At 38.2% G+C, this 27,409-nt stretch overlaps 1 protein-coding gene across 1 annotated transcript in view; it reads right to left on the bottom strand.

Annotated features, from left to right (window-relative positions):
• Positions 1-27,409, bottom strand: part of LOC100377003 (scavenger receptor cysteine-rich domain-containing protein DMBT1-like) — a 40,332-nt gene that overhangs the window by 6,345 nt on the left and 6,578 nt on the right. Inside the window, exons 2-16 of the mRNA XM_085499017.1 lie at positions 26,767-26,917; positions 26,281-26,456; positions 25,466-25,619; positions 23,494-23,612; positions 23,036-23,183; positions 22,624-22,793; positions 22,211-22,406; positions 12,678-12,862; positions 8,826-8,967; positions 8,351-8,523; positions 8,031-8,175; positions 7,404-7,573; positions 7,026-7,170; positions 6,358-6,545; positions 5,865-6,009 (exon numbers count right to left, since the gene is read on the bottom strand). Of these exons, the coding sequence (XP_085355143.1) occupies positions 5,865-6,009; positions 6,358-6,545; positions 7,026-7,170; positions 7,404-7,573; positions 8,031-8,175; positions 8,351-8,523; positions 8,826-8,967; positions 12,678-12,862; positions 22,211-22,406; positions 22,624-22,793; positions 23,036-23,183; positions 23,494-23,612; positions 25,466-25,619; positions 26,281-26,456; positions 26,767-26,917 (2,407 nt within the window). The remainder of the gene's footprint in view (positions 1-5,864; positions 6,010-6,357; positions 6,546-7,025; positions 7,171-7,403; positions 7,574-8,030; positions 8,176-8,350; positions 8,524-8,825; positions 8,968-12,677; positions 12,863-22,210; positions 22,407-22,623; positions 22,794-23,035; positions 23,184-23,493; positions 23,613-25,465; positions 25,620-26,280; positions 26,457-26,766; positions 26,918-27,409) is intronic.

Genomic DNA, 27,409 nt, shown 5'->3' with positions numbered 1-27,409 from the left:
CCGGCCTATCATCCACGCGCCAACAGGGCACATCGCATTCTGATCACCAAATCTCGGACATTTCACTAGCGGAAGTGCGCAAAATGACGAATCTTCGCTCGCAGGTTGATCACGAATTGTCTCCATACTTCAATGCCATTGGAGCAAACAAAGGACACGCGGCTGAGAACAAAGGACCAGCCGGTGAGTACATTATTCGCGACAGTCTCGTTAATTCCCCCGGGCGTCATGCCGAGAGAAAGTTGCCCAGTTTGAAATCTCCAGATCAGTTTGTTCCATCATTCTTTTCTTCACACGAACTGAAATACGACGACTTATCACTCAAACAATTTCTACAGGGCAGGACCCATCTATGCCCAAAGCAGAACAATAGGGGCCGATTACGTCTCTTGCACGATTTGTTTGTTAAACTACCATTGTACAAACGGAGCTATCACGCTGCAGTGACTCGTTTAATCGATGATAACAGACGTTCATGGGACAGCGATTACTCAGACATGAAAGAATTGTTTTTTTATTTCTCAGCCGACAAGTTGAAATCAGTCAACCAGAAACAGACGACAAGCAATGGCAACAAAAAATACCTCCAACCCGGACGGATTGCATGTGTTAGTGTGTACAGCTTTCAATGCTCATTCGATCCATGCAAATTCAAACACATTTGTAATCATTGCTATGTTACCTGCAATCATCTTAATAATCACAGCGATAAGCACTGTAAACAGAAGTCAGGCCCATCCATGCCACCACTACACCACAATAAGCCCCACTCCGCGTGACTCCAGGTGCAGCCCTCAGACACCACGACATCAACTTGTGACCTCCGTGTTCAATCAACTCCTATACATGTATCTCTAGACGCTAGTGTTATCTCGCACACCTATGCCAAGCAAGCCACCAGCAGCTACATCACAGCTGTCACTTACAGACACAGCATTACCCAAGTTCAGCACCACAGGGCCTTTATAATTCAAGGTTGTCGAATCCTGGTCTCTTCTGGTCTGAACATTCAGCGACATTTTCTACGTGATTATGACGACGGCATCAGCGACTTTTATAATTTGGTTGGCCCATCAACTACTCGCGTGATTTTCTCCCTACTTTGCACACACCGAATCACACATCGGCATTACATTTCGCAGATCATGTGGACAGTTTTTTGGAATCGGAGCTCTTGCTGGGTGCATCCATCGGGTCGTTCAACACTTCGTCCTTGTCTCGTCCGCTCATTACATCACCATTAATGACCGTGGCTAAGAAAAGCTCATCTTCCCGTCGCGTGGTCATCGACTTGAGTTTTCCAGAAGGCTACTCAGTCAAGGACAGCATCCCAGGGGACAATTACATTGGGTATGATTACAAACTGAGATATCCTACTGTTGACTCCATGCTGGATCGCATTCGTACACTTGGTTCTGGTTGCCTCATTTACAAACGCCACCTCAGCAGAGCATACAGACATCTTCGCGTGGACCCGGGAGACTACCACCTGCTCGGCTATTCATGGAAAAGGAAATACTACTTTGATGTTTCCCCACCTTTCATGTTATGCACAGCGCCCCTAGTGTGTCAACGGTCAACCAATGCAGTGCATTACATCCTCACAACCAAGGGCACGAGGAGATCAATTATATCAATGATTTCGGCAGAGCCTAGTTACCAATCAACATTACTGCGGCTTTTGAGAGTCTAGGAAATCAGCTCAATGAGCTTGGCCTTCAGGAATCTGTGGCTAAAGCATGCGCTCCTGCTACTAGTATGACTTTTCTCGGTTCTGATTTTGACACAGTCAACATGACCATTTCCGTACCCGTCGCCAAACTCACTCAAATTCAAGAAGCGCTATCCAACTGGAACAATCGGTCCTCTTGTTCCCACACAGAACTACAAAGTCTCATCGGTTTCTTGTCCTATGTCTTGAATTGTGTTTGCCCAGATCGTTTGTTTATTTCCAGCATGCTGTCCACGCTTCGCACATTCACACCCGTATTGTTTCGCAAAGATCTCTTATGTTGGCAGAAATTTTTACAGGACTACAAGGGCGTTTCTATGATACACACCCAATCTTGGTCTCCACCAGACACTGTTGTGTATACAGACGCATACCTTTCAGGCTGCGACGGCATCTCTGTTACCCAGTTCATCCGCTCACTTTTCCCACAGCACATCATCAACATTGGTTTGTCTATCAACGCATTGGAATTGCTAACAGTTCTGGTCGCACTCAAACTCTGGTCCCATACTTGGCGCAGGTTTCGCTTGCAAATAACCTCTGACAACACGACAATGTTTGAATTGATCAACTCTCATCCTAACCAATCAGATTTCGAACTCAGCTGCTTGCGGGAGATCGCATACTTCCATGCACATTTTGAATTCAATATCTGGGCCATAAACATCCCTGGTAGGAGCAATGGAGCAGACGCAGCAAGCCATTCACATTTATCTGGCATTTACAAGTCTTGTGTGGAAGAGTTACAGTCAAACATGGCATCTCAGAAGTCGGCGTACCTCAGGAAACATTCCAGTTCATTCACCCTTGGTAATTCGTAGCATTTTCTTTTTCACTCCTGAAGGTAGTCAAGCTCCGCTCGCTTCTCTGGATCACCAGGCGTCCCGCTCATTCTACTCGGCATTTGCTTCCGGTTCATTGCACAACATTACAACTCAATGGCGTGCATTCTTCCTTTTCTGCCATTTCTTTCGCATCCAGCCAGTGTCGGCTACAACACAAACTATTATTTGCTACACACAGTCTCTCGCCCGCTCGTTTTCAAGCACAGCATCTATTCGCAACTACCTCAACGGCATTCGTCTGCTGCATCTCTTCGTCACAGAGACCCAACCTTAACTCGACTCATTCGAACTGTGACTTGTTCTCTGGGGAATACAGTGGATAACCAGCCTCGCCGCAAGTTGCCTATCACACTGGATATCCTTCTTTGCATTCATCATCTCTTGGACGTTACACTCCCGCTGCACGTTACACTGTGGTCCGCTTTCCTCATCGCATTTTTTTCATTCCTGTGTAAGTCCAACCTGGGTCGTCGCCTCAGGACGGCGTCATGTATTCACGCTGCTATCAAGTCCGGCCGAGTCAATTCAACACTTTTATTTTTGGCCTTTTAGAGCTGTATTTTGCTGCATGCCAGAAATTTAATTTTAGATTCTGAATCAACAGAATAAAACTAACTAACTATTTTCCTTTGCCATTGAATAATTCCGGTGTAATCACTTTCTAATTGCACGCTCTTCATTGGGAAATTACTTTGCAGGGCATCAACTGAAATTGATGTAGACATCAAACAATGTCCCTTTGCGTTCATGCATGAAAGGGTTCTTCTACTCAGCACGTACACTCATATAGAGCTTTTGATGCTAATCCATGCCTAAAGTTAGTCAGCATAAATCTGTCATATAATGCAAAAGAAATGTGTAAAATATCAATGGTTTTTAGAAAAACTGTCCACTTCAATACACTCCAATATTCACATGACATATTTTGCTTCACTACCAGGGTCCCTAACTACACACCTTTGATGATACAGACTTATGAACAGGTAGTCAATATTTCTAAGCCATTTTATGTCAGACATCAGGCATCTATTTTTTGCGGTGTGTTTGTACACTCCTGTGTTGCGAAGCAGATCAGTGAAGGGGGTCATATTGTTATGCTAATATAAATCTCCAGAAATAGATCCACTGTATTTACATGACAATACAAACTGGTAGTAACATCCAAGACACCTAGGTATATTTGACTAAAGATGAACTATGAACTTGAATTATACAGAAAAGCAATTAGACATTTTTATATATGTAATATGTCTAAAAGGAGAAGATATACCAAGACCAAAAGACAAATCCAAAACCTTGACATTATATTGTGCTTCGCAATAATATTAACAGCCGTAATCCTAACTCAACATGTGATTCCACATACAGATCACACCTGACAGGACCAGGTGATACCTACAACAATCTATGATACAGTATATTGGGTAACGTTGCTAATGGGAAATGAGTGAGCTCACTGCTACTACGGGAATAATGAGTCTCTACCTAGATTATCTTTATTCCCTGATAATGCAAGGGGTTTAAAGATTACTCATTGGAATATGCAGTGACTTGCCAACAAAATTGACCAAATGAAACTCATTGTACAGGATGAGAAACAAAAACCTGATGTTATAGGGATTACGAAACGTGGCTCAACAAAAACTATGCAGATGCCTTTATTAAAATTGATGGTTATCATTATCCACCAGAGAGAAAAGATAGGTCACGTGCCACGCATGGTGGGGTAATTAATTAATTATGTCAGCACATACTTCGATTATGATCGGAGAGATGATTTAGAGTCTGGGGACATTGAAAATATATGGATCGAAATCAAACCCAGAAATGCACAACAAATCCTGTTACGTACAATTTATAGACCTGAACATGACAGAATTCCTGTGTGGTGTGAAAAATGTGAAGGAGAACTTGACAATGCTTATATGGAAAACAAAGAGATTATTATCATGGGCGACCAGAATATTGATTTACTGAGGCAAAACGAGGTTCCCCATTGTTGGCGTGATATTGTGGAGGGTTTCCAACTAACACAACTCATTACTGAACCCACAAGAGTAACAGAAACAAGTGGATAACTCCTTGATCACATGTATGTGACAAATTCTCAGAATATAAGACAGTATTATATCGTTAAATCGGGAATGCGTGACACCACTCAACCCGTTTAATTCATAAAACAGGTGAACATGGCAGCACACCACCATCACATATATGCTACAAGACCTTTGACCCAATGAAATTCAATGAAGATCTAGAAAACTGCCATGGAATATCCTGGACATGTTCAATGAAGTCGAAGAAGCCCTGGATACTTTCACTACCTTAGTTGAAGAGGTTTTAGATGAACATGCTCCATGGCGAGAGAAAGGTGTCAAACAACATAAACAGCCACAATGGATATCAAATGACATTTTAAAAGCTAGCATACCAGAGACAATTACGCTAAGGTACATGATGACATAAACTATAAGATCTGGCATAATAAGGTGGTTAATATGATAAAAACTACAAAGCGTGACTACTACATTAGTCTATTTGATCAAAACAAATCGAATAATAGGCACACTTGGAAACACTTTAGAGAACATGACCCCAAGCCCACTATTCCCCCTCCACTCAAACGTAAAGATGGGGAGGCAGTCTTAACGAATCCCGATGAAAATGCCATGTGTTTCAACTACTTTATCAATTTTAGCAATTCTGATACTTTTTTACCATTCCCCAAATCACGCAAGAATTCGTTAATTCGTCCAGTTAAACAGACGATATAAACTACAGAAAATATCGGCTAGGATGATTTTTGATCTTCCTTCGCGAACTCCGGATGACTGTGATGGATAGGGTTGATTACCGGCGCTGTGTTATGATCTATAAACCATTGAATAATCTTGCTCCAACATATATATGAGACAAATGTTTAAAAAGGTCAGAGAAGTCAGCACTAGGACTACCCGAAATTCAGGCAGTTCCAAGTTATACTGGGCTCCTGGTAAAATCTTAAAGTATATTCAGATAACTTCCAATTCTCGGCTGCTGAATTTTGGAATAAAATATCACTTTGTGATGGTGACTCAATTGGAGCTTTCAAAAGTAACTATTTTATGTCATAAATTTAGTTGTTATGTTATATTTCTGTAATTTCTTTATTTATAAATGTATTACTAATTTCTGTATATAGTACTAATTTTTGAAGACCATGTGTGAGATGAGCCTATGGCTTAACATGCTTTTTTTATTATTATTATTATTATTATTATTATTATTATTATTATTATCGCTCTTACTTAAATCCAAGTTGTTTACATATAACTATAGCTACTGCGTCAGTGACGTCATCAGCACATACTCTTGTCCATTGCGCAGCATTGTATAATTCGACATATCCCTCATTTAATAAATCACTACCCACTAGCCTTACATCACCATTTTCTGAAATATAAAAACACAACAGATTTTAGTAATATGGATTAAACAGGTAGTCATATATACCCTCGTACTAATAATTAGTGGTCTGAGCCTCGTATTAAAACATATCGTTACCATGACTATCGAAATATATGTACGTACCAGTAATCGAAATCGATTAATCATTGGTTTAGTTCATTGTGTCATCAGGTTTGTTATAGGTTTTAGATATGTTGACCACAGACATAAACTGGCATAAAATACTACAAAAAATATTCTATTGTGAAATTACCAAATCAGATTACATGATCTTTTCTTGACCTGAAAGTGGATACTTTCGGATTTTATCCGGGTAAAATTACGTAATTATACCTTCATAGTCCACCTCATTTTCACAGACAATTAATTTATCAGTTTGTTCACTGCACTGTCTTGGTGTGTAATGCCCGAATACACGACAATCCAAAATATTTCGTTCTGAACCAATACATCTACGATTTAACGAGATTCTTTCAATATCCAAAGTGTTTGCCAACTCATAAGAATCAATTAGACCATTCCTGAAAATCAGTAATAAAATCACTCATTGACAAAGCAGTGACAACAAACTATAATAAAAATTATATATTGTTCAAAATATTCATTTTCCTTTTTAAAACGCACACATAATTGCAAAGGAGGTGTTACAGAGTCTTCAACCGAATGTTCTTATAACCAAACTTTATTCTCAAATTATCTTATGTGTTTACATGAAGTCGTCTGAACAAGCACATTTTAACAGCGTTTATGAACGAATTTTCAACATGTAATAAGTTTTTGTCTGTATTGCATTTCGCCGGAAACGAAAGGCTTATAATCTTTATCAGTTCGCACGTGACATTATACGAGTTTAAATTATGTCATTTTGAGTGCAGAGAGGCGAACTCCGTAAAAATATTTTACCTGAGTTTTCTTCCACAACGTGTGTGCAAAAAAGCTGTATGTGGACATAAATCCCGGTATTTCATTATTAATATAATCATGCACCTAATATTATATACCTGTATCCTAGTTGTTTACACACGACGTGGGCAGTAGTATCCGTGACGTCATCGTTGCATATTCGATTCCATTTTCTGTCTATATAAATTTCAATGAAACCTTTATTTGCAAAATGGGAACCAACAAGTCTTACGTCCCCATTATCTAAATCGAGAGAAAAATCAATAAATTCATGTATAATATGTTGGTTGGCATTATGCATGCTTTTATTGGTCAATAGACCGATCTTCTAAGAATTTTACAAATCCATAAATGCACGTCCCATGTACTTATGGTAAGACTGTTATTGACTATAACACGAGTTGCATGTGCATTCCTTTGCTATTGTTGTACATATTTATAGAACAACTAGAAAACAATAATATAAGATGCCTTACTCGGAATTCTACATGATATCACAACTCCCTGTGTCTGACAGGAAGATTCGGTATTTCCGTAAATGCAATCCACCAGATAGTTTTCATTCCCGTTACACGTAATGTCTTGTACCATTATATCACTAAAATTGAGTCCATATCTGCCAGCATTGTAACCGATTTGTTCGTACCTTTGAGTAAAGATGTTCTTTGTTAATAGAAATATACGAGAACATGTGATATGCTATTATCCATAACACCTATTGCCCACTCCAAACACTTTTCGTGGCGTGTTAGACAGGTAAGAGAAAAAATACCAGAACACTAAACCTGTGAACTGGTCAATCGATATATATTTTACATGGATGAGACTTCCATATGTACATATGACAATAACTATAGAATATCATAAAGTAGTCAATGTTGGCAAAATATTGGCTTTACTAAATAATTACTGTCAAACGAACATTCACGTGAATACCGCGCACGACGAGATTCGAACTCGCACACACGACGAAGCTCCTCGCGACACGGCAAAATGCAGTATACCCAGTATATCTATGTGTTTTTCCCAGCTACACATTACTTAAATGTATAATCTGCTGAATTTTACGCTGTGAATGCGATGGGTTAATGTGTATTACTCACATATATCCCAATTGTCTACAGACAACATGTGCTTCGTTTTCTCGGAAATTGTCGCCACAAATTGTGTGCCAATTATTGTTATCGTATATATCCAGTCGTCCTTTTGTGGCAAAAACATCGCCAACCAACCTTACATCGCCTTCGTCTGGTAAAAAAAGATATTGCAACGTTATCTCCGGGGTGGGATGATTTTTTCTTTGTAAGAAAGGTAAATCAATCTAATGCGTGAATGGACGAACCGTTAAGAAAACACGTCTGAGGGTGTTTCATTATAATGCGCTGTGTTTCAACGAAGCAGTATGTGAACAAAACAATATTACCGGGCACTTTACATCGAATAGACACATCCTCGCTATTATCACAGTTGTGATCTCCCCATCCACGATGAGCACACTTTTTGAGTCTATTTTCTGTCCCTGTGCATTCGATTTCACTTAGCCAGATTGGACCACGCCCATGTCCGTACGCCCCTTCGTTTTGAACTTCACCACCACTGTACATTAACAGTAAATATTTCACTCAATGTACGAACGCATGGAAATGTGGAAAAATCAACATTACATTTGATTTTGATATAATCTCCAGCTTTCACATTATTAGAGTCAATTTTTTATTTGCATCAAAGGGCATTGGCGCCACATGAATACAATCATGAGTCACATCTACAATTATTGGATAGAGTCATTGAGTATAGTAGAGAACTTTGATAAATTTAACAAGAGCTGTTTCTTCCATTAAATAACAACTGAAAATAATAAGGCCAGCTGTTATAAGATACAACATGGCACAACATACCTGAATCCGAGTTCCCGACAGACAACCTCACTATCTATTGCGTCAAACTTGTCATCGCATACTGCACCCCATTGTCCATCAAAAAATACTTCTACTTTGCCTTCATATGGGTGATCACCTCTCACTAGTCTTAAACCAGACTCTGGGAGGTCGACAGTCATATAAACCATTATAATAAACACATGTAATAGAAATATCACCAGCAATAATTAACTATTCATGGGCTGTTGTAGATATAAAAATATTATACGTCTGTCACCGTAACGCCACATGTTACAGAGCGCGGAGTATTTTCATTCTATCATATTAGGTAGGCGAATTCCCAAATATGGAACGTATACGCGGGTGAGCGTCCTCCAAATAATAATAAAAAAAACATGGCTGCCCCGGGGTTTGACCGGACCCCCACAAAGAAGTTCGCTAAAACTGTTCTAAACATTTTGGATTTCGGCATTCAGATAATGTATTCCTGGGAGGAAAAGAAGTATAAAAATATTACGATGATCCTGCAAAAGTATGCACTAAGACAGTACATGGTTGCATCGACCTCATAATATAACAAAATGAGCGTCATTTGATGACTGTACGTTTGTTATACTGTGCATTTTATTTCATACTTTATTGTGTGTTTTTTTTGTTATTACGAGTTATTTAATTCCTGTCACGCCATTGTACAATGCGACAGTTATTGATTTGAGTTTCAATAGGTAAAATTCGCATAGGTATTTTTAATATACAAGCTATGTTATTTCTTGCGGTACGAAGTAAAGCCAGACATAGATGTTTTTGTGGCACCTGTTAGAAGGCGCTTTGGCATACCGCATTGGCTTGTGGTAGTGTATTGTGTGACTTGGTCAGTCTAGGCGTTGCCACGTCACAGTCAGCAGCTCGTCAAGTGTGTATTTGCTTTATCTCACTGCGTATCATTCTAAATGAAGGACCCGCCAGCTACCTCTGGTGTACAGCAGCTTCTGCAGGAAAATAACGCGCAACTTTTGCAGTCGATTAACGCTCTAGTTTCGCAAAAGATGACTTCTTTAAGAGACTAGTTGCAATCGTCGCATGACCTGTCCACTCAAGTCCAGATGGTAGAAATAAAGAAAGTAAAATATGGCATTGTTCCTACATTCAAACGGAAAGCCAATGAAGATCAGTATAAGCACAATATCAAAGTTGCGGACGTATTAGAAGAGGTGCAGTCCAGTTTGCAGCTTGCAAAATATGATACCGTGAAAGAAAAACTTGCTGCAGGTATGGACTTAATCGAAAAGCGCCAGAAATTGGTCCTACTTGCAGATACCTCTGAATACGGCTGGAGTACAGCCTAAGAATACGTATCGCATGACTTGGCCATTGACAGTGAAGACGAGAGGAGATTATGGAAAGCCGAAACGAGAGCGAGCAGAAAAATCAAGGATAAAGTTCAGAAGGCAAAGAAGACCCGTACTCGAAGAATTGTCAGCCAACAGGACCTTACCAGTTCCCAGAGTTAGACTTGACATCAGACACCCAGCACTAGCAAAGGTTAGTGGTCCCAGACAGGGAGTCTGTTTTGGTTGTGGTCGGCAAGGGCATTACCGTTTTGAATGCAGAGCTATGCCAACAAGTTGAAATCTGCAAACTGGTCCCAGTAGTGGCAAATGACTATTACATGAAAGAAATTTAATCGAGATAAGTACCGATTTTCGTTTCCTCTCTCATAATTTGCGTTTTTCGGATGGGAGTGCTATGCTCGCCGATGGAGATGCGATACCAGGGTGTAGTCCGGTTGTGGTAAGGGATCGTCTTTTGAAACGTATAAATGTATGGTTACAGATTTCTGCTTCTAAGTTCGTTATAGATCCTATTAGGTTTGGGTATAAAATTCCCCCTTTTCTCCAACCCGCCACCCATATTTCTAAAAAACAACAGGTCGGTACTCAATAATTCTGCTTTCGTTGAACATTCCATTTCTAACTTGCTTTTGTCCACAGCAACCGAGGAGACGTTAGTGCCTCCTTTAGTATGTAACCCTGTGTCAGTGGCTGTCAACAAATAAGGTAAGAAGCGCCTTATCCTGCACGTTTTCAAGAATAAATTTCGCTTTGAAGACCTGAAAACTGCTCAGGATATTATTTTAAGCCAGGATATTTTTTATTTAAGTTTGATCTTAAATCTGGTTACCACCACATCGATATTTTTCCTGAACATCGCAAGTACCTGGGTTTTTCGTGGGAGTTCGCTGGGAAGCAACGTTATTTTTACTTTTGTGTTTTACCCTTCGGTTTATGCTCTGGGCCATATATTTTTACCAAGATACTTCGCCCATTAGTTAGTAAGTGGCGAGGGGAAGGGAAAACCGTTGTGGTCTATCTTGACGACGGCCTTGGTGCCAGTGGTTCACTAAAGTCCGCTTCTGCGTGCGCAGCAGCAGTAAAAAATGATTTAAATAATTTTGGTTTCATCACAAATGAGCAGAAATGTCAGTGGACTTCAGTTAGTAAGTTAGTGTGGTTCGGAACAGTGCTCGATATGGAGCAAGGTAAGTTTGTATTACAGTTGATCGACTCAGTCGCCTAGAGGTGACTATCACTGGTATTTTAACCAATTCCGTACATTCACGTACGACGTCCAGGTTTGTATCTGCCAAGAAAGTGATTGTTTCTATGAGAGTGGGTGCAGGTAATATTGCTTTACTTATGACTAGAGCGCTGTATTGCGCCCTCTATCCTTTGAGTTCTTGGGATAGTTGTGTTTTATTATCGGAAAGGGCCATTGTCAAACTAAATTTCTGGAAAGACAATGCTCGTAAACGGCGCCCCCATCTGGCACGTTGAAAAAGCAACAAGGCTGGTATACTCCGACGCCTCTGACAAAGCGTTTGGTGGGTAGGTGGTTGAATGTGGCATTTCTGCGGTACACGGGATGTGGGATGAGGGAGAGCGGTGTCTCACTTCTACATGGAGAGAACTACAAGCAGTTTACAAAGTCTTGTGTAGTATTGTACATTTACTATCAGGTCGTACTGTCAATTGGTTTACAGATGGCCAGAATGTAGTGTTTATTGTACACAAGGGCAGTATGAAGTCCGATTTGCAGGTTATTGCTTTAGCTATATTTAGTAGCTGTTCCCAGCACGGAATTTCTTTAGAATTGGATCCCAACGAGTGGCAAACAAAATTAGAATAATTTAAGCACACAGTAAACCAATGTAATGGGACCAATGCCCAGGGACCAATGATGAGAGTACACCAAACCAGTATATGACCTGCCACTTCCTGATATACTTGCCCTGGACTTCCCTTCTGTTTGCAACCCGGTTTGTGATAATAAACATGTGTGTGAAACTTTATTTCCTTCAAGTCCACCTGTGTTTCCCTTGGTAGCATTCATACTTACTGTCCGGAAAAGGGTGTCAAATATCCACAGTTTGTCAGAAAAGAGGTAGGAAATTTGAGTTCATTTCTGTCTGATAAGGGGTACAGGGGCAGGGGGTAGGAGGGTAGGGGTTTCAAACAACCAACAAGTACCCCCCGGGTAACAGACACAGTAACTACAACACAATTTGTGTAACTACTTCTAACTATTGTAATACTGTTTTTCTTCAATCCTAACATTTTGTCGAGTTGCATTAAAGCTTTTTAGTTGATTGCCAGATAATATTGTATAATTAATTTGTATATTAATTAGAAATTACATCATTATTACATTTTTTTAACATTAAGATTTTGTTTAATTGCGTTGAGGATTTGCACATTCGTACTATTATACAGCGAGAAGTTTATGACAGGTTGTGGGTAATGGTAATATAAATAATTAAAAATAAATCTTAAATCATAAACTGTATACACCAAATAAGATAATAGCTCTCACCTTCTGTTGTATCTTCACATGAAATTCCGACGTCTTCTGAATGCTCACATGCGTGTACACCCCAGCCAGAATGTTCACACTCGTGTAAAGAATACATATAGCCTTTGCACTGAAGGTTTGCTAACCAAATAGAGCCGCTTCCTGCCGGGTAACTTCGTATCGTCCCAATTCTATAATGAAATATACTAGTATATGATAACCAGAAACAAATGTTCGCACAGCTACATATTTAAGCAACAACCCCCCGCGGCCGCCGAAGGCGGGTATACCACTTGATATTGCACAATTCACGACATATATGCACGAGCCGCAGGGGTTATTGCTATTATATTATACCAGTATATTGACAATTCGATAAAACTAGTGATAAAATAAGTTTACTTGCATCTACTATAAGATCATGATATGGCCTTCGAACATGAATATTTATAAGAATAGTTATAGTTGTAGTTGTACACTGAATGCATACAAAATTTACATACGCAACACACTTAAAATTGAATACAAACTAATTGTTATTCCGAAACATATTCACAGTGAATAAAGCAGCGTAAACACAAAAATTAGCATAACAATAGATGACCTTCCTGAGCTTTTATTGACTGCATCAACGTCATTTGAAATACAGGGTTGCGTACAGTTTGGATCATTAAAGTGCCTGTGCAATGCCCACCCTCACGTTTCCCATTTTAGATCTGTGTCCCATTGACATGGGCAGTTATTGATTTTTTTGCCGAAAATGATTACTCGTATCCAAGTAAATTTGGGATATTTCTTGTGTTGTAGCCACGCCCACCTATCCTGAAACGGTCGACTGTTTCCGGATTTCCGACTCTTGCCGAAAGTGCGCCACCAAATGCCAAAATGTGAGAGGAAGTCATCCCCCTGAGCCGTAATAACACTGGTTATTCAGTATACTTTTAAACGATATATATTTTGCGGTCGGCGTTTTTTTTTTCTTTTTTTTTTTTGACTATTTTAATTTTTTGAGAGAGTTTTTAGATGTTGTGTTGTGGGCAGTTGCAGTGAAACGTATAGTCATAGTGTAAGTATTCACACGTTTCTAATCGACCCGAAGGTGCGACATCATTGGACGAAAGCCACTTAACCTCAGATTCATTTTTTTGGGGGAGAAACTGTCGTCGTTCATGAAAAAACAACGTCGACAACATAAACCTGGCGCAACACTTTTGAAAGAAATAGATTGGACCATGATCACAGAGGTGGATTTCAGAAGAGAGAGAGAGACGTCCGGCAAGTGTTTCAAATGAGTTGACTTTTTTGCGATCCTGATTATCATTTTATAGAGACCATTTAGTCCCTGTTAGGTAAAAGGTAGCAATAATTTTGACAGTGACACGAAAACGAAGCGTCGGACAAACAGGAAATTACACAGCCCTTACACACTGCTAATTGTTTTCATTTACGAAGGCTAAAAGTTTCTGAATTGTTAGGTGATTGGTGTTGAATGTCGAATTCACACCTCAGTTCTTTTTTTACCTCCATGCTTGCAACTTGATCTGCGTAATATTTTCTGAAATAAGAATCCGGGCTTGGTCAATGTGTTTCCACCAAATAAAGTTTTAATATGATGTTATAATTATGACAATCACGTCATGGATCACGCTAACTCGAATCCACTCTGAATTTATCTGTATGTGTGTCGATCTCGATTATTTTTGTTATCCAATTAAACACCGCTTTTAACGCACTTGCACTCGTCGTGACCCGACGCGTTCACCTATTTCAACAAAATTTCAATTTATTTCCACGCGGCTGTCATTTATTTAGTAACTGAGATTTGTCGTTTTTTTAAGTATTTTATAGTGATCACTATAGTCTAATGTTTAGAATGACAAAATATGTTCTCTTTTATTTTAATTTTGAAAGTTTTACTCAGACGATCGATGAAATAAAACAGTGTAGTGACGTGCCTAGTAACCTGCTAAATAACGAGATAATTCCGACGTCAAATTTTGTCCAGCAACAGTGTACAAACGTGCGCCGGTGTCGGTGACGATCACGGTGACCAGCTACACCAGAACGGACATATTTCGCATCTAACTCAACCTCATGCAACAAAAATTGATACTATGTGTTCATTATGGTCCATTCCTCCTCGTCGAACAAGTACATAAGTGAAAATTTAGTCAAAGACGAGAAAACTGCACAAGAAATTTGCCTTATTTACACGTATCGGCAATGCAAGCTGCCATGCGACTTCCCCTTCTGACGTCACAAGGGGAATTTCTGTATGCAAATGAGAAGCTAATGAGGAGCCTCGTTTTAAAATACACAAAATAAAGTTGCCGTAGATTGAGTTTAAAACACATGTTTTCACTTAAAAAAATAATATGCTTCGAAACATGAAAATTAATAATATTTATGTATCAATGGATAATTTTAGGCGTGAAAATAGCAGCCATTTCACAGGCACTTTAAGGTAGAGATGCAGTTTATTTGGCTTGCTTTTTAATTGAGTAATTAGACAATGAAGATGGTATTATATATCCAACATGTTATATATTTTCTGAAAGCTTATTATACAAACTTTGTAAAACTTGCCTTTATTTTAAATATCCAGAATGCGTTTTTGATTTTGGGTCAAACATATGCTTTTTTGGACAAAAGTGGTTTAAAAAAAATTAGCTAAAAAACTTCAAGTCCATTTGTGGGTAAAATTACATCACTGGATACCTTGGTATACTACTAATTCAAATGCGTCCACTCATCTCTCTAACGACTTTCAAAGTCGCACAGCATGACCTCAAAGTTCACTCTTTTCTATTTTTGCATAATTTATATATCCATGTTAATTGCGGACTTGTTATTTTTGTTCCACTCGCCGTAATAAACTGTCCGGACGCATTTTGAAGGGGGAACACCTTGTCAATAATGTGTGAAAATTTCGAGGCAAATAGCCAAAGCGTCTATCAGCTATTTTAATTTAAAACCCACGAATTCACCAAAAATAGAAGACGAGAAAAAGGCTAATTTGCATATTTGCGCGTTAAACCGGGAATTACTGCTTTGTCATACTTTCTAGACTATTGAAATTGAAAGTTGACGTATAGACATAGACATTTTATGTAAAATCGTTGGACCAGAACAACTGCTCTTGAATATATAAATCAGAAACACGTCATTCATACCAGTGTTTTGATGGGGTCGGTTAAAACACGTGGCAATGCCTAGTAAATATGACGTCATCTCATGAATTATTAAACAGGGGGCGGTCCTAGGAAGGTGACCTTTTATCACGATCAAAACATCATGGCTTCTCTTCGATGTATTATCAATAAAAAATCTACGAGTATTTCAGAGCCTATGGTTTACCGTGAAGAGTACAAAGTGGGATATTAAATTATTTATCCTTGATGATTTTTATGTAGTATTGAGAACCAACTCCAGGAAGCGAACGCACAATAATGAATCACAGTCAGCTGGCGCACACGTGATAATAAAATAAATACGATATTTACTGTATGGGGGCCGCCATATTGAATGACGCATACAACTAAATAAGAGACAAGTTGTGAAACGCGTTTTTCATATTCCTACAAATCAGGACAAAAATACCAATCTTTCACAAAAATACGGTCCGTTGGGGTTATATTAAGCCAACCGATAACAAAATTCGGCCGAATTCGTCGTTTTTGTGTGGAAAAATCCCTTGCATACGAACACCTAATTACGCGAAGAACATAGAACACTAAGTCGGGGTATTTGAAACTAAAAATTGGCATTCCAGCACAGCAGCCAATCAGCGACGGCCTAACGCTTAGATGACAATTTCGGTTTCAAATACCCCGGCTCACATCGATTTGTTTTTCGTTCGGTGGGTAGCCCTGAGTACAGTCCTGTAGGTTGGCCTTCTCCCGCTGATCATTCGGCCCCCACAGTCCTGAGAAGTCGCATAGACCAAGGATTCGACACCCGCCTACAAATTTATGGCGGAGAACCGTTCTGCAGTTTTCATGATTGTATCCAGCTAAAACATCTATCGACCAATCTAGCAATCACAAATACATTTTTTGTGGCCGAAAAATTAATCAACATGTACAGTACTGGAACGTTAGTTTTACGCAACGAAACAATGTTTTGTTAATGATTATGTCAAGAACAAGATGGCGGCGTATATTTTCGGTTGACATTAGAAAATGTTGATTTGATCGATCCTAGTGGGAAATCTTGTGTAATTTCGCTTCCAGTTAAGGTATTTAGAATAGTTAGACGTATCGACCTGCTTATTTTTTTAACTGCAAAGCTGAATGACTGTTAAATCGCCCAATACATTCTTTCACATTAGTATCGAATCCTCGGTCTATGCGACTTCTCAGGACTGTTGGGGCCGAATGATCAGAGGAAGAAGGCCAACCTACAGGACTGTACTCAGGGCTATTCGGTGGGCTGATGCCTTCAGTGTAGCTTTTGCATCTTCCGACATAGAAATCATCTGAATCTTCTTTCTACCTCTTTCTTTTCACACCACGCATAATGTAATGATAAAAATTAAGAAAAAACGCTGAGGAAATATAATGTTTGGTTTGCTAGCGAGCGAGAACTGATTTGAGAATAATTGCACATGCGCGTGAATTGAATGAACTATGACCCGTACAATCTCGATTTGCATATTGTCAATCAAAGGTCTTGTTATTTGGTTACTCATGCAAATTAGGCAATTGGACATAAACATTGCCACGTGTGAGTGTTTTTTTATTTTTAACCAGAAAATAAACAGCAATTTTAACGGTGTTCCAATAAGAATTCATTGGTCAAATTTTCACAGAATGTTCTTTAGATAAAAATCTATATAAAAAACGAAAAAAACTATTTTTGATTGAAATTCACAAATAAAGTGCATCTCTACCTTAAAACAACGGATTATTCAGGTTTTCATTCTGGTTTTTGTACAATTTGGACTGTAATTGGCCCATTGAAAGTACAGTTGTGAAATAAACCTGTTCTCTAACTCATCATACTACTTGTAACAGTGGATATTTGACGTTCAGCGGTACTTGGTTCGACCGAAGAGTAAGTTTGTTGGTGTAAGATCGAATTCTGGCATCGTGTTTGTGGCACGTACATGATATGCCTTGTCTCAACTCCGGCCGAATGAAGGACTTTGCATGCTGTCGCTCTAATTACCAAACGCTTCAGCGTGGTATTAAGAGTTTGTTTTCAGGGGTGGGTGATACCAAGGTGGGAAATGGATGCACATATGGGGTTAATTCCTTGAATTGCAATATAGAGGGTTCAGGCTGAAATACAATATATAGTGTTTTCATGTTTCGTCTGCTATTTCTGTGGTATTCTGCTGCTGTAAGTAATGCACGATTTGTTCCGAAATTCAGTATATTGTGTGTATTCTAGGGTTATTCGTTTTTTTGCTGAAAACACCCCTATTTTTTAGTGGCAGAGTCGAATAGTCTCACTCCCACTGGGAAATCTGCATCTGCTTGAATGCGAGTTAATTAAACACATTTTCCAGACCGGCGAAAGAGTATGCAACAGCCAATTTTAACAGCCTGTCACATGATTTTACTCTGAATGTCAACATGAAAAGAGGCTAGTCCATTTTACGCAGGAGTAATTGGGAGTAGAATATGTGAGGGAAAGTATCAACAGAGATGTGTATAGTGTAAAGTAATATCTATCCTTCATTTGCATCTCTGAGCATTTCTGTTTTAGTATATTGGTTTGAAAATGTTGAACTTGCATGATTTGCAATGTGTTTTTTTACTGGGACTCCCCTATTGATCGAATCCCGGGTTTGAACGAGAACGGCACACCACGTGATTCGTTTGAATACAATGCTGATGGCAAACATGCTGTGTTATTGCGGTACTCCACTGACGGGATGACTTACTAGTACTGCATGCTACAACTTCGCTTGTGATGTTGCTTGTTAGCCATGGATTACATGAATCTTGCTTACCAGTCAAATGACAGTGGTAACAATGTCGGCGCCGGCGATCTCTTACCAGTGCGCAACGTAGCCAAATTAAAAGGCATGATCATTTGGGCACTGCTATTACAAGACTTTGGCTGTTGCCATGGTAGCGGTGGGTCAGGATTGTTTTTCCAATTAGTGATGGTACGACCTGCCTGTCAAGTATGAAAAAAATTAGCCAAGCCAAAAAAAATCACAGAAGAGTTAAAAAGCCATTCCTGCTGAACAGTTACTCTAACTTCGGGGTCAACTTTCTCATTAATGAAAAAAAGATATCAAAAATTCAAATAGTAACTTTTTGCCCACACTCAAGCCGAGTACAATGAGCTATGTCTGAGGTGTTGTATCACAGGGAGTTGGACAAACTTATGTATTTTAATAAATTATTGAATAATAAAATGTTATATAACTTTTCTTTTACCCCCTCCCCTTCCTGGTATCTATTTCAAGTATTTTTGTCAGTTTCAAATCGTTCACCAGCATTTTTGGCATGTTAGATGTTCATCACATAGAATACTAGGATTGGAAGAACTTAATGTTTGTTGACCACCTGGAAACTGAGTTTTATAAATCTTGAAGGGCTCTCGGAAGATCCACCCGCTGCCTGGACCCGCAGTAAAATCTCCGATTAATATGGAGCCGCAACCATCAACATCGATATACCATGAGGTTTCTGCTGGCGACGTTGCGGCGTTACTCAGTTCCAAATAAAGATTACCAACGCCAAATTAGCAAAATTTAACCGGTAACCAAGACTCAGTCTATCCACGACCAGCAAGCAACGTCACAAACGAGGTTGTAGTGTGCAGCTCACGAGTCAGCGACGACCGATTTCAACGAAAGTCATTCCGTCAGTGGAGTACCGCAGTTGCACGGCATGTTTGCCAATGCACAGATCTGTGGAGGAACTTTTAACTTCAACATCAACCGTGTATCGTAGTCGCCCAGTTTAAGTTCTGGTTCTGTCGTGGTCCCAACTAATGGGCGACAGTCGTCGTGTCGCGTTCTGTTCGATATGGGATTCATAGTGACGTATACAACGCGTGTAAAATACATTGTTTATTTACATGAAATTCGAACACGCGCTGCGCTACGACCACCGCGCTTAAACATCCACGAGTTATTTATTCGGACAATGACTTAAATTAGACGTCTGATTATTTTATTTTCACACGTACAGCGACACGCGTCCCACACTGGCAAGCGTTGCTAGGTCGCAGCACTGTCTTGGAGCATATTAATGGGCAATTGGGTTCCCCGATCTAAATTTCCATCCCGGTTTGTTGCACGTTCTTTTTTTAATATGAAATAATCAAATATGGGACATATGTATAATAACAGAACCCCACACCCTCCCCGTGGCTTCGCTCGTGAAAGTACGGCAGCAGGATACACCGAATCACTCGTGAAAATAACTTCCATACGCAATGAAAGCCACGGGGAAGGTATCTGTCATAATACTTCATTATCACTGAAAACATTTTTCCCCTGAAATAAATTCCAGTGAATATGCCATTTCTCTCATACTTTATTGAGACACAGCGCAGTGAAAATTGGATTCACATGTAATGCTTGAAAACATGTCAGCAAAAATAAATTAAGTGAAATTCTACGTGACTTCATAATAGTTGGAAATGAACACATTACACCCGACCCTACCACTCCATACACAATGTAAACTACACCCAAAACATCCTTTCACCCACAGTTACTACCGTGTTTCACCAGTGTATTCTATTTGACGTCAGGAGAAATTGAAATAAACAAATTAATTATAATGTCAGCCTCTAGTTGACCACTGATTAAATAAACTACCTCGTCTTTATGTCAACTTGCAGTTATTCGTTGCCTACATCAGTGACTTCAAAATATATGTTTCAATCCCAGGAATTTCACTCGCTGTTAATTGCATGGGAGTGCCAGTCTTTAATGAATTTCTATTGTCATGTCAATTTCTTGCGATTACTCGGAACATTAAGCTGTAACCACATACCGCCTAGGTGCTGTAATTAAATCCTGGTGTAAGCACCATATGAACTATGAACAATGCATGTGAAGCCAGCTGTGGGGTATATTCAATCCTATAGATTTCTCATTGTTTGGTAACTATTTGCTGCAAATGCAACAAAAATCAATATAAAAAATATTACCCACACAGTATTCTACAGGTTACTTGTATAGTACAGTGGTTGGTGTACACTCGGCACAAATCTGAAGCTTTCAAAATTATCTTCATTATCTCCTGTAATTTATTTACCCATAGTAAAGAATTACAATACCACAATTTCACTGCAATTGTGTCAGCTAGAATTCGAACGCTGCTACGGGACACCGGTTGTTATTGGGGCATACATTGCCTGTGACTCGTATTTTTTTGCATTTTTTTGTCTTTCAATCCCACAATCTCATCTATTTGGTGATGGTCACCAGTTAAACTTAAGATCATGTTTTCGTTGTTGGATGTTCGCAATCCATTTCAAAGTCACAACACGGAGAACACAGCCTTCTGGCGTTCGTTTAGGCACCGTCCCTCACGGTGTTGAGGGAGGGTGGTTTAGGTTTGTGTGGCGAACGACGATCACCCAACGACCGACGCTCACAACTTGGATCCCGCCATTAACAAATAGCAATATTATGGTTGTATAATTTTTCAGATGTTTTTAATTCGGTATTTTTTCCACTATATTTCAACCACTATATTTCCCTAAAAATCAAATACTACCTGTTTTATGTATTTCCGTAGTAAACCTGTAGCCAATTCATGTTCCAGTGCCACTTTGTTTAGCTGTGCATTATCAGCCAATATACTATTAATTGCATATGCAAATTTTGTGTTTGGACCAATCAAATCGATGGATTAACACCATCAATACACTGGTATAATATAATTGCCCATATCTACCTTGTTTATCAAATATGGCCCATGCCTCTAAATATACGTGAAATTTAAATGATAAAATATAATGTGAATTATGAATAATGTGAATAATCTAAATTATTGTTATGTTAAATTATGTTCTACTACACATCGACTGTTCAGTAAAAGATGATAAAGGTGGTATGTTGTAGTCACAGTCTATAATGTGATTAATTTACTGATATTTACTATATGGGGGTCGCCATCTTGAATACGGCATGAAACTAAATAAGGGACAATTTGAGAAATTCAAATCAGGGAAGAAATACCAAACTTTCACAGTCACATGATCCGTTAGGTAATATTAATCCAACCGCTATTCGGCCAAATTCGTAGTTTTTGTACACACGAACACCTAATTTTAAGAAGAACACAGAACACTTTCGCGGGGTATTTAAAACTGAAATTGTCATTCCAACTCGGGAGCCAATCAGCGACGACCTTATTTATTTACAATATTACACGAAGAACCAAGAACATTATGCTTGAATATTTAAATAAATAAAATACAATCAGATTATCCGTTTCTATATTTTGTTTGATATATGTAAATCTTCCTCTGATTTTTTTTAAATGTTTTTGTTCCAGGCGACAGTTCCGGACATTGAAAGTCACTGTTGTCTCTCCTGACTTTTTTTTTGTAAATCCTTCTGATTTGATACTTACTTGTATCCCAGCTGTCTGCAGGCCACCAATGCGTCTATCTCATCAAATCCATGATCACAAACTGTACCCCAAATGTTATTATGGAACACCTCAAGGCGCCCATTCTTTTCGGTGTCACCACCAACCAGTCTTATGTCTGTCAGTAAGCACATACGGTATGACATACATATGGAACTCAAGTTTACGTTGAAATATCGAATCAATCACAAATTTATGCAGAACAATTTACGTATTTCATGCCTACAATTTGTCAGAATTTTTTTATTGATAAAATATATTTATCTGTCCATCTTTTATAGTTCAACCTATATCTTTGTATATGAAAAGAAAAGGGGAAAAGACCTAATGTTATAACAGAAATATATAAATAAAAAAAAATATTTTCAGTCGTATCTTTTCTCAATATTTACCATTATTGCATTCTACTCCCACATCCTCAATGTGATCGCAGTCTTCCACTCCCCAGCCGTTAAAGGGACACGTAGACAGCGTGGTTTCTGTTCCGATGCAATGTACATCATCCATCCAAATATTCCCAGTACCTTGTCCATAGGCCGCAGAACTACTGTGGCTTGCGTATCTGCAATTAGTAAAAAGAGAAAATATATATTTCATCATTTTATTGATCTACTGTAAACGTCACATTTAATTTATTCTTTCTAATCACTGCTTGATTTAGCTTCATAACGAGGCACTATTATCTGCGAGATAAGACATTTATTTGAGTTGTCTGATGATCTGGTACTGAGAATATACAAATTGTACAATATATTTGGGTATATATTATTGTATTATTCAAGAACATAACAATGTTCAAATTACCCAAGCCCTAACTGGGAACACACTACTCGACCATTATCGCTATCAAACCCGTCATCACACACTGTTCCCCAAGCACCGTTATGGTATATTTCAACACGGCCTTCGAAAATATTTGTACCACTGGGAACCAAATCAACATCGCCTTCCGCTGTAAAATTAAATAGTATCATAACATAGTAAATAAGTAATCATAGAGACGAGTCACATAATTACTATTGCTATGGGGTCAGAACTCCACTTGAGCGTTGGTATGGTGTTCGAGTGTGTTGGAGTGTTAAAATCTGTTTCAACCTTTCGTTTGGTTGGGAATGTTATTACTGTTTTGTTTTCTCGTATTCACTGTTTTATGCAATTGTACCAGTTAGGGACACTTGATTAATTAAACTTACCTGGCCACGTTGTTGCTTTACATATGAAACACACGTCTTCGCTATGAACACAGTTATGAACACCCTAACCGTTGTGGCGACATTCCGCTAAACTATGCTCCATACCACCACATTTTACATTGTCCATCCATATTTTACCTGCACCTGGATTTGAAGAGTGCCAAATTGCGGCACGTATACTGGAAACCCTGTGAAAATGTTAATTGCAGTTTCCTAATCTGTACAATTCCAATATAATAAAAGTTACAACAGCTGCACAGTAGAAAGATAAATTTACCAGCCTGGTGCGTTAAGGCACGATGTTACTCGTGCACACGTTTTAACGCCTATAGCACTGACAATATTCCGTGTCAAAATGTTTGTAATTAATCGTTTAGTATTATTTTTGGTAAAACTGTCAAATAATACGATGCATAAAATGGCGCTTCCATAGACCACAATTAAATCACATTTCGTCAGTAAAAATTCACTATGAGTATAGTCATTTTTAATACCTCTTGACATGAACAGATACATTGTAGATATTTGTTTTCACCATATGTCGACCGGAATTTGGGGATATTCCCCTGCCATAGAAAACCAGGGCCGTAAAGTATAAAAAACATGCTATTGTTACTTCGATATGTACATCGATTTCCTCCGAACCGAGTACGGTGACCCCCATAATCTTTGTAACATGAAATAAAATGGCATTTTGAGTAGTATTCTACCTACCGTAATTCATATTATGTTTTAAGTATTCATAAAGAGACTGTTGAAATAACATTGCGTTGTACTAGGAGTTTTTTAGTGTGATTATTATGTTTTATTATTTGTGTGCTTTTTTCATCTGCGTCTTACAAGGTCAGCGACTTACAAGGTCAGCGACTTACGACTTGAATATTTAGGTCATTGTTTGTTCCAATTTGTATTTGGCATTTGCTAAATTTTTCGCGAATATTCCATGACAATTCGTTATGACGTCAGCTATTCACAGAAGTAAATAAAGGGTTGTAGGCTGTTCCGAGTTGGGTTTTGTAGTTCAGGTAAGTAGCTGAGTTTAAGTTCAATTAATAACAGGGGCAGTATTTTGGACTCAGTGCGGGGTAGAAAAAATGAGCGAGTACCTTACTTAGTATCATAATAAATTTACGATAATTAATATAATTAATACTTCTACAAGTACTTTCTTCAGATAAACATTCGTATTATTAATAACAAATCTGGCTTGCATGAGTGTATTTGTTTTTATTTTATTTTTTTTAGATTGACCAGTTGTTTATGTGTCACATTGGGCCCCGCGTTGTCTTATGCTCATATTTTATGCTCCTTATCAATCTTATTAAACTTTGGGTTTGTCAGCCAATTTGAGCGTATCTACTATAAAATGGCGCGTAACACAAGCTCCGATTGGTTGTGATCTGGACGCAACTTGCTATATGATTAAGTGTTAAAGATGTCACCGGCCAACATAGTATTCAGCTAAATAATGTTTTAATTATATTAAATTATACTTGTACTATGCAATGGGCCAATATTATTTGTTTGTGTCATCAATTGACCAAATACTGTATGTAGTTATTACAGCCACTGTTGGCAAAATATCATTCTTCTTGTGTAGAATTAACTACACAGTAAACAGTTGAAATAGCTCAAAGACAATCTAAAAAAAATAATTAATAATAATGATAAAAATAATAATGTTTTTCAAATATTGTGCTTCCAATTCCGAAGTGATAGTGAAAATTACCGAAAGCATGTCGCACTATATTTATCATGAGTACGTTTCTATATATTAGTAAATAAATTCACTCGCGATTTTCTTCATTCATTGATGCCAGTTATAGATGCAGTAAGAACGATAACATGTTTTTAATGAATTGAATTGAATTGAATTGCGAGATACATTCTCTTGTGTGGCAGATGCAATATAATTCGTTCAATAAAAAAATGAAAAACACTAATACGCTTATCAGTGATTATTGTTTATATTATTAGAAATTAGATTATTGTTTCTGACATGCTTGAATACAATCAACAGAATAATACATTCATATCTTACGTATGTCCTAACTGCCGACACACTACTATCGCTACCTGATTATTGATATCATCGTTACAAACAGTGCCCCATTCCCCATTGTGATAAATCTCTAGTCGACCACTTGAATCGTTTGGTGTGCCGTCTAATTTCACTAGTCTGATGTCCATATCATCTGAAAAATAAGATAGAAAATCATAGATTGTAAGGAGATTTATTTATAACATAGAATGTCGTGATTGAGAGCTAGTCCCTGAAGAACACTTGTGACTGGGTACTGCATCATTGAAATACTATGAGCGACGCAAAGTCGTTGTAACTCACATCACTGCTATCATCTTACAAATTATGACTGCCAATCATATATTCAGTCACTGTTACATTGCCATGATCTTTTTTTCATCTTGCACACTTTTACTTGGCCAGCCGATGAAACGCATAAACTCCTTTCTAACTTGTGTCTACTTGCTAAACGACAAGTATAAAATAACACGTTCTTTATACATGCTTTCGCTTTGGTGACTTCAAAAATATGTATAAAAGGTGTGAAATCTTATAACCCTCACATAGATAATAGTGTATAAAAACACCTTGATAAGATCCGCACCTTATGTAGTTTTTAAATTTTCTTCTCGCTACACGCAAATAATATAAACGCTATAGTTTTCATTCACATTTGAAGCATTTGTAGTGGTTGACAAAATAATATAATTGTGATCTACTGAGCTTGTATTGCATGAACACCATTCTCAGAATAAAAACAATGAAAACTGTAAATTTAAATATTGCATAAATACAACAAATTTAAAAGGCAATCACAATTAATATAAACTTACTTTGTTCGTTGTTACATATAACCCCAATATCTTCGTAATGTCCACAGTTATTAAGGCCCCAGGGACGATGGCGACATGAGACCAGCCGTGCCTCATCCCCGTTACATTTAATATCACTCAGCCACACAGGTCCTGTTCCTTCGCCGTACTTTGCACCAGTTCGTGAAATCCCACCCCTAAAGGGAATAGAGCATTACCACTGATTCATCAAGTATATCCTGGTCATGTGATGCCTCATTTTGCAGGGACGTACAATATCCACATTTGTTGCACATATACTGACAATGTTATATTTCTGGATGTTGATAATATATAATGACAATCCCAGGAACCCGATTTGTGCATGCAAGCAGATTGAACTTCTCTCCGCCTCACTTTGTTTGTCCTACATTTGTCATACTACACAAAAACTAAAAATATTGTATTACAAAAATAAATTATGTTGTATAACAGTAGCCTGTATACAACGTGTTCTTTTTGTCGTACCTATTGTAGCCAAGTTGTCGACAGATTACGTCCACAGTTTTGTTTCCAAATCCAGCTTCGCAAACCGTACCCCATTGTCCTTGGTGCATAACTTCTACCCTTCCCTGATTTGGCAGGTTGCCATTCACCAATCGGATTGTCCCATCAATCGCTTCAATGAAAAAAACAGATAATTATTATATATAATTTTAAAGTTAGAAAAATGATCAGTCATGATATAAAGTGTAACAAAAGGTGTTCAAAACACAAGTATACCCAGTCATTAGTGACTTTTGTTGATTCAGTGGCATTGTTTGATACTAAATATTAACTAAATATTTCGATAAATATCATATAGTTACATTGAATAAATACACCTTTAAAATCACACTTTGTAGATGCTGTAGATCACCTTTGATTGAATATTTTGCTATGTTATTAATCTTTTGTTTGCGAAAACTGCATTAAACGTTATAAAACCACCAACGTTGAGTAGATCACTCCATGCATATTGAATGGTAACGGCCAACTTCGATTTCAGATTTAAGGAAACACACCAAGACGAAATTTAATGCTGACGAACTGTCCGGGATTTTTTTTAAAAGAACCATAAGATGAACAATTTATGCAATCGAAACGATTTCACATGAGGAAACACGACGGA

The sequence above is a fragment of the Saccoglossus kowalevskii genome, chromosome 5 (genome assembly GCF_978046115.1).
Source record: "Saccoglossus kowalevskii chromosome 5, keSacKowa6.1, whole genome shotgun sequence".
NCBI classification, from domain to species: Eukaryota; Metazoa; Hemichordata; class Enteropneusta; family Harrimaniidae; genus Saccoglossus; species Saccoglossus kowalevskii.
Note: the sequence above shows the minus strand (reverse complement) of the source record. Positions and strands in the feature narration are given on the sequence as shown.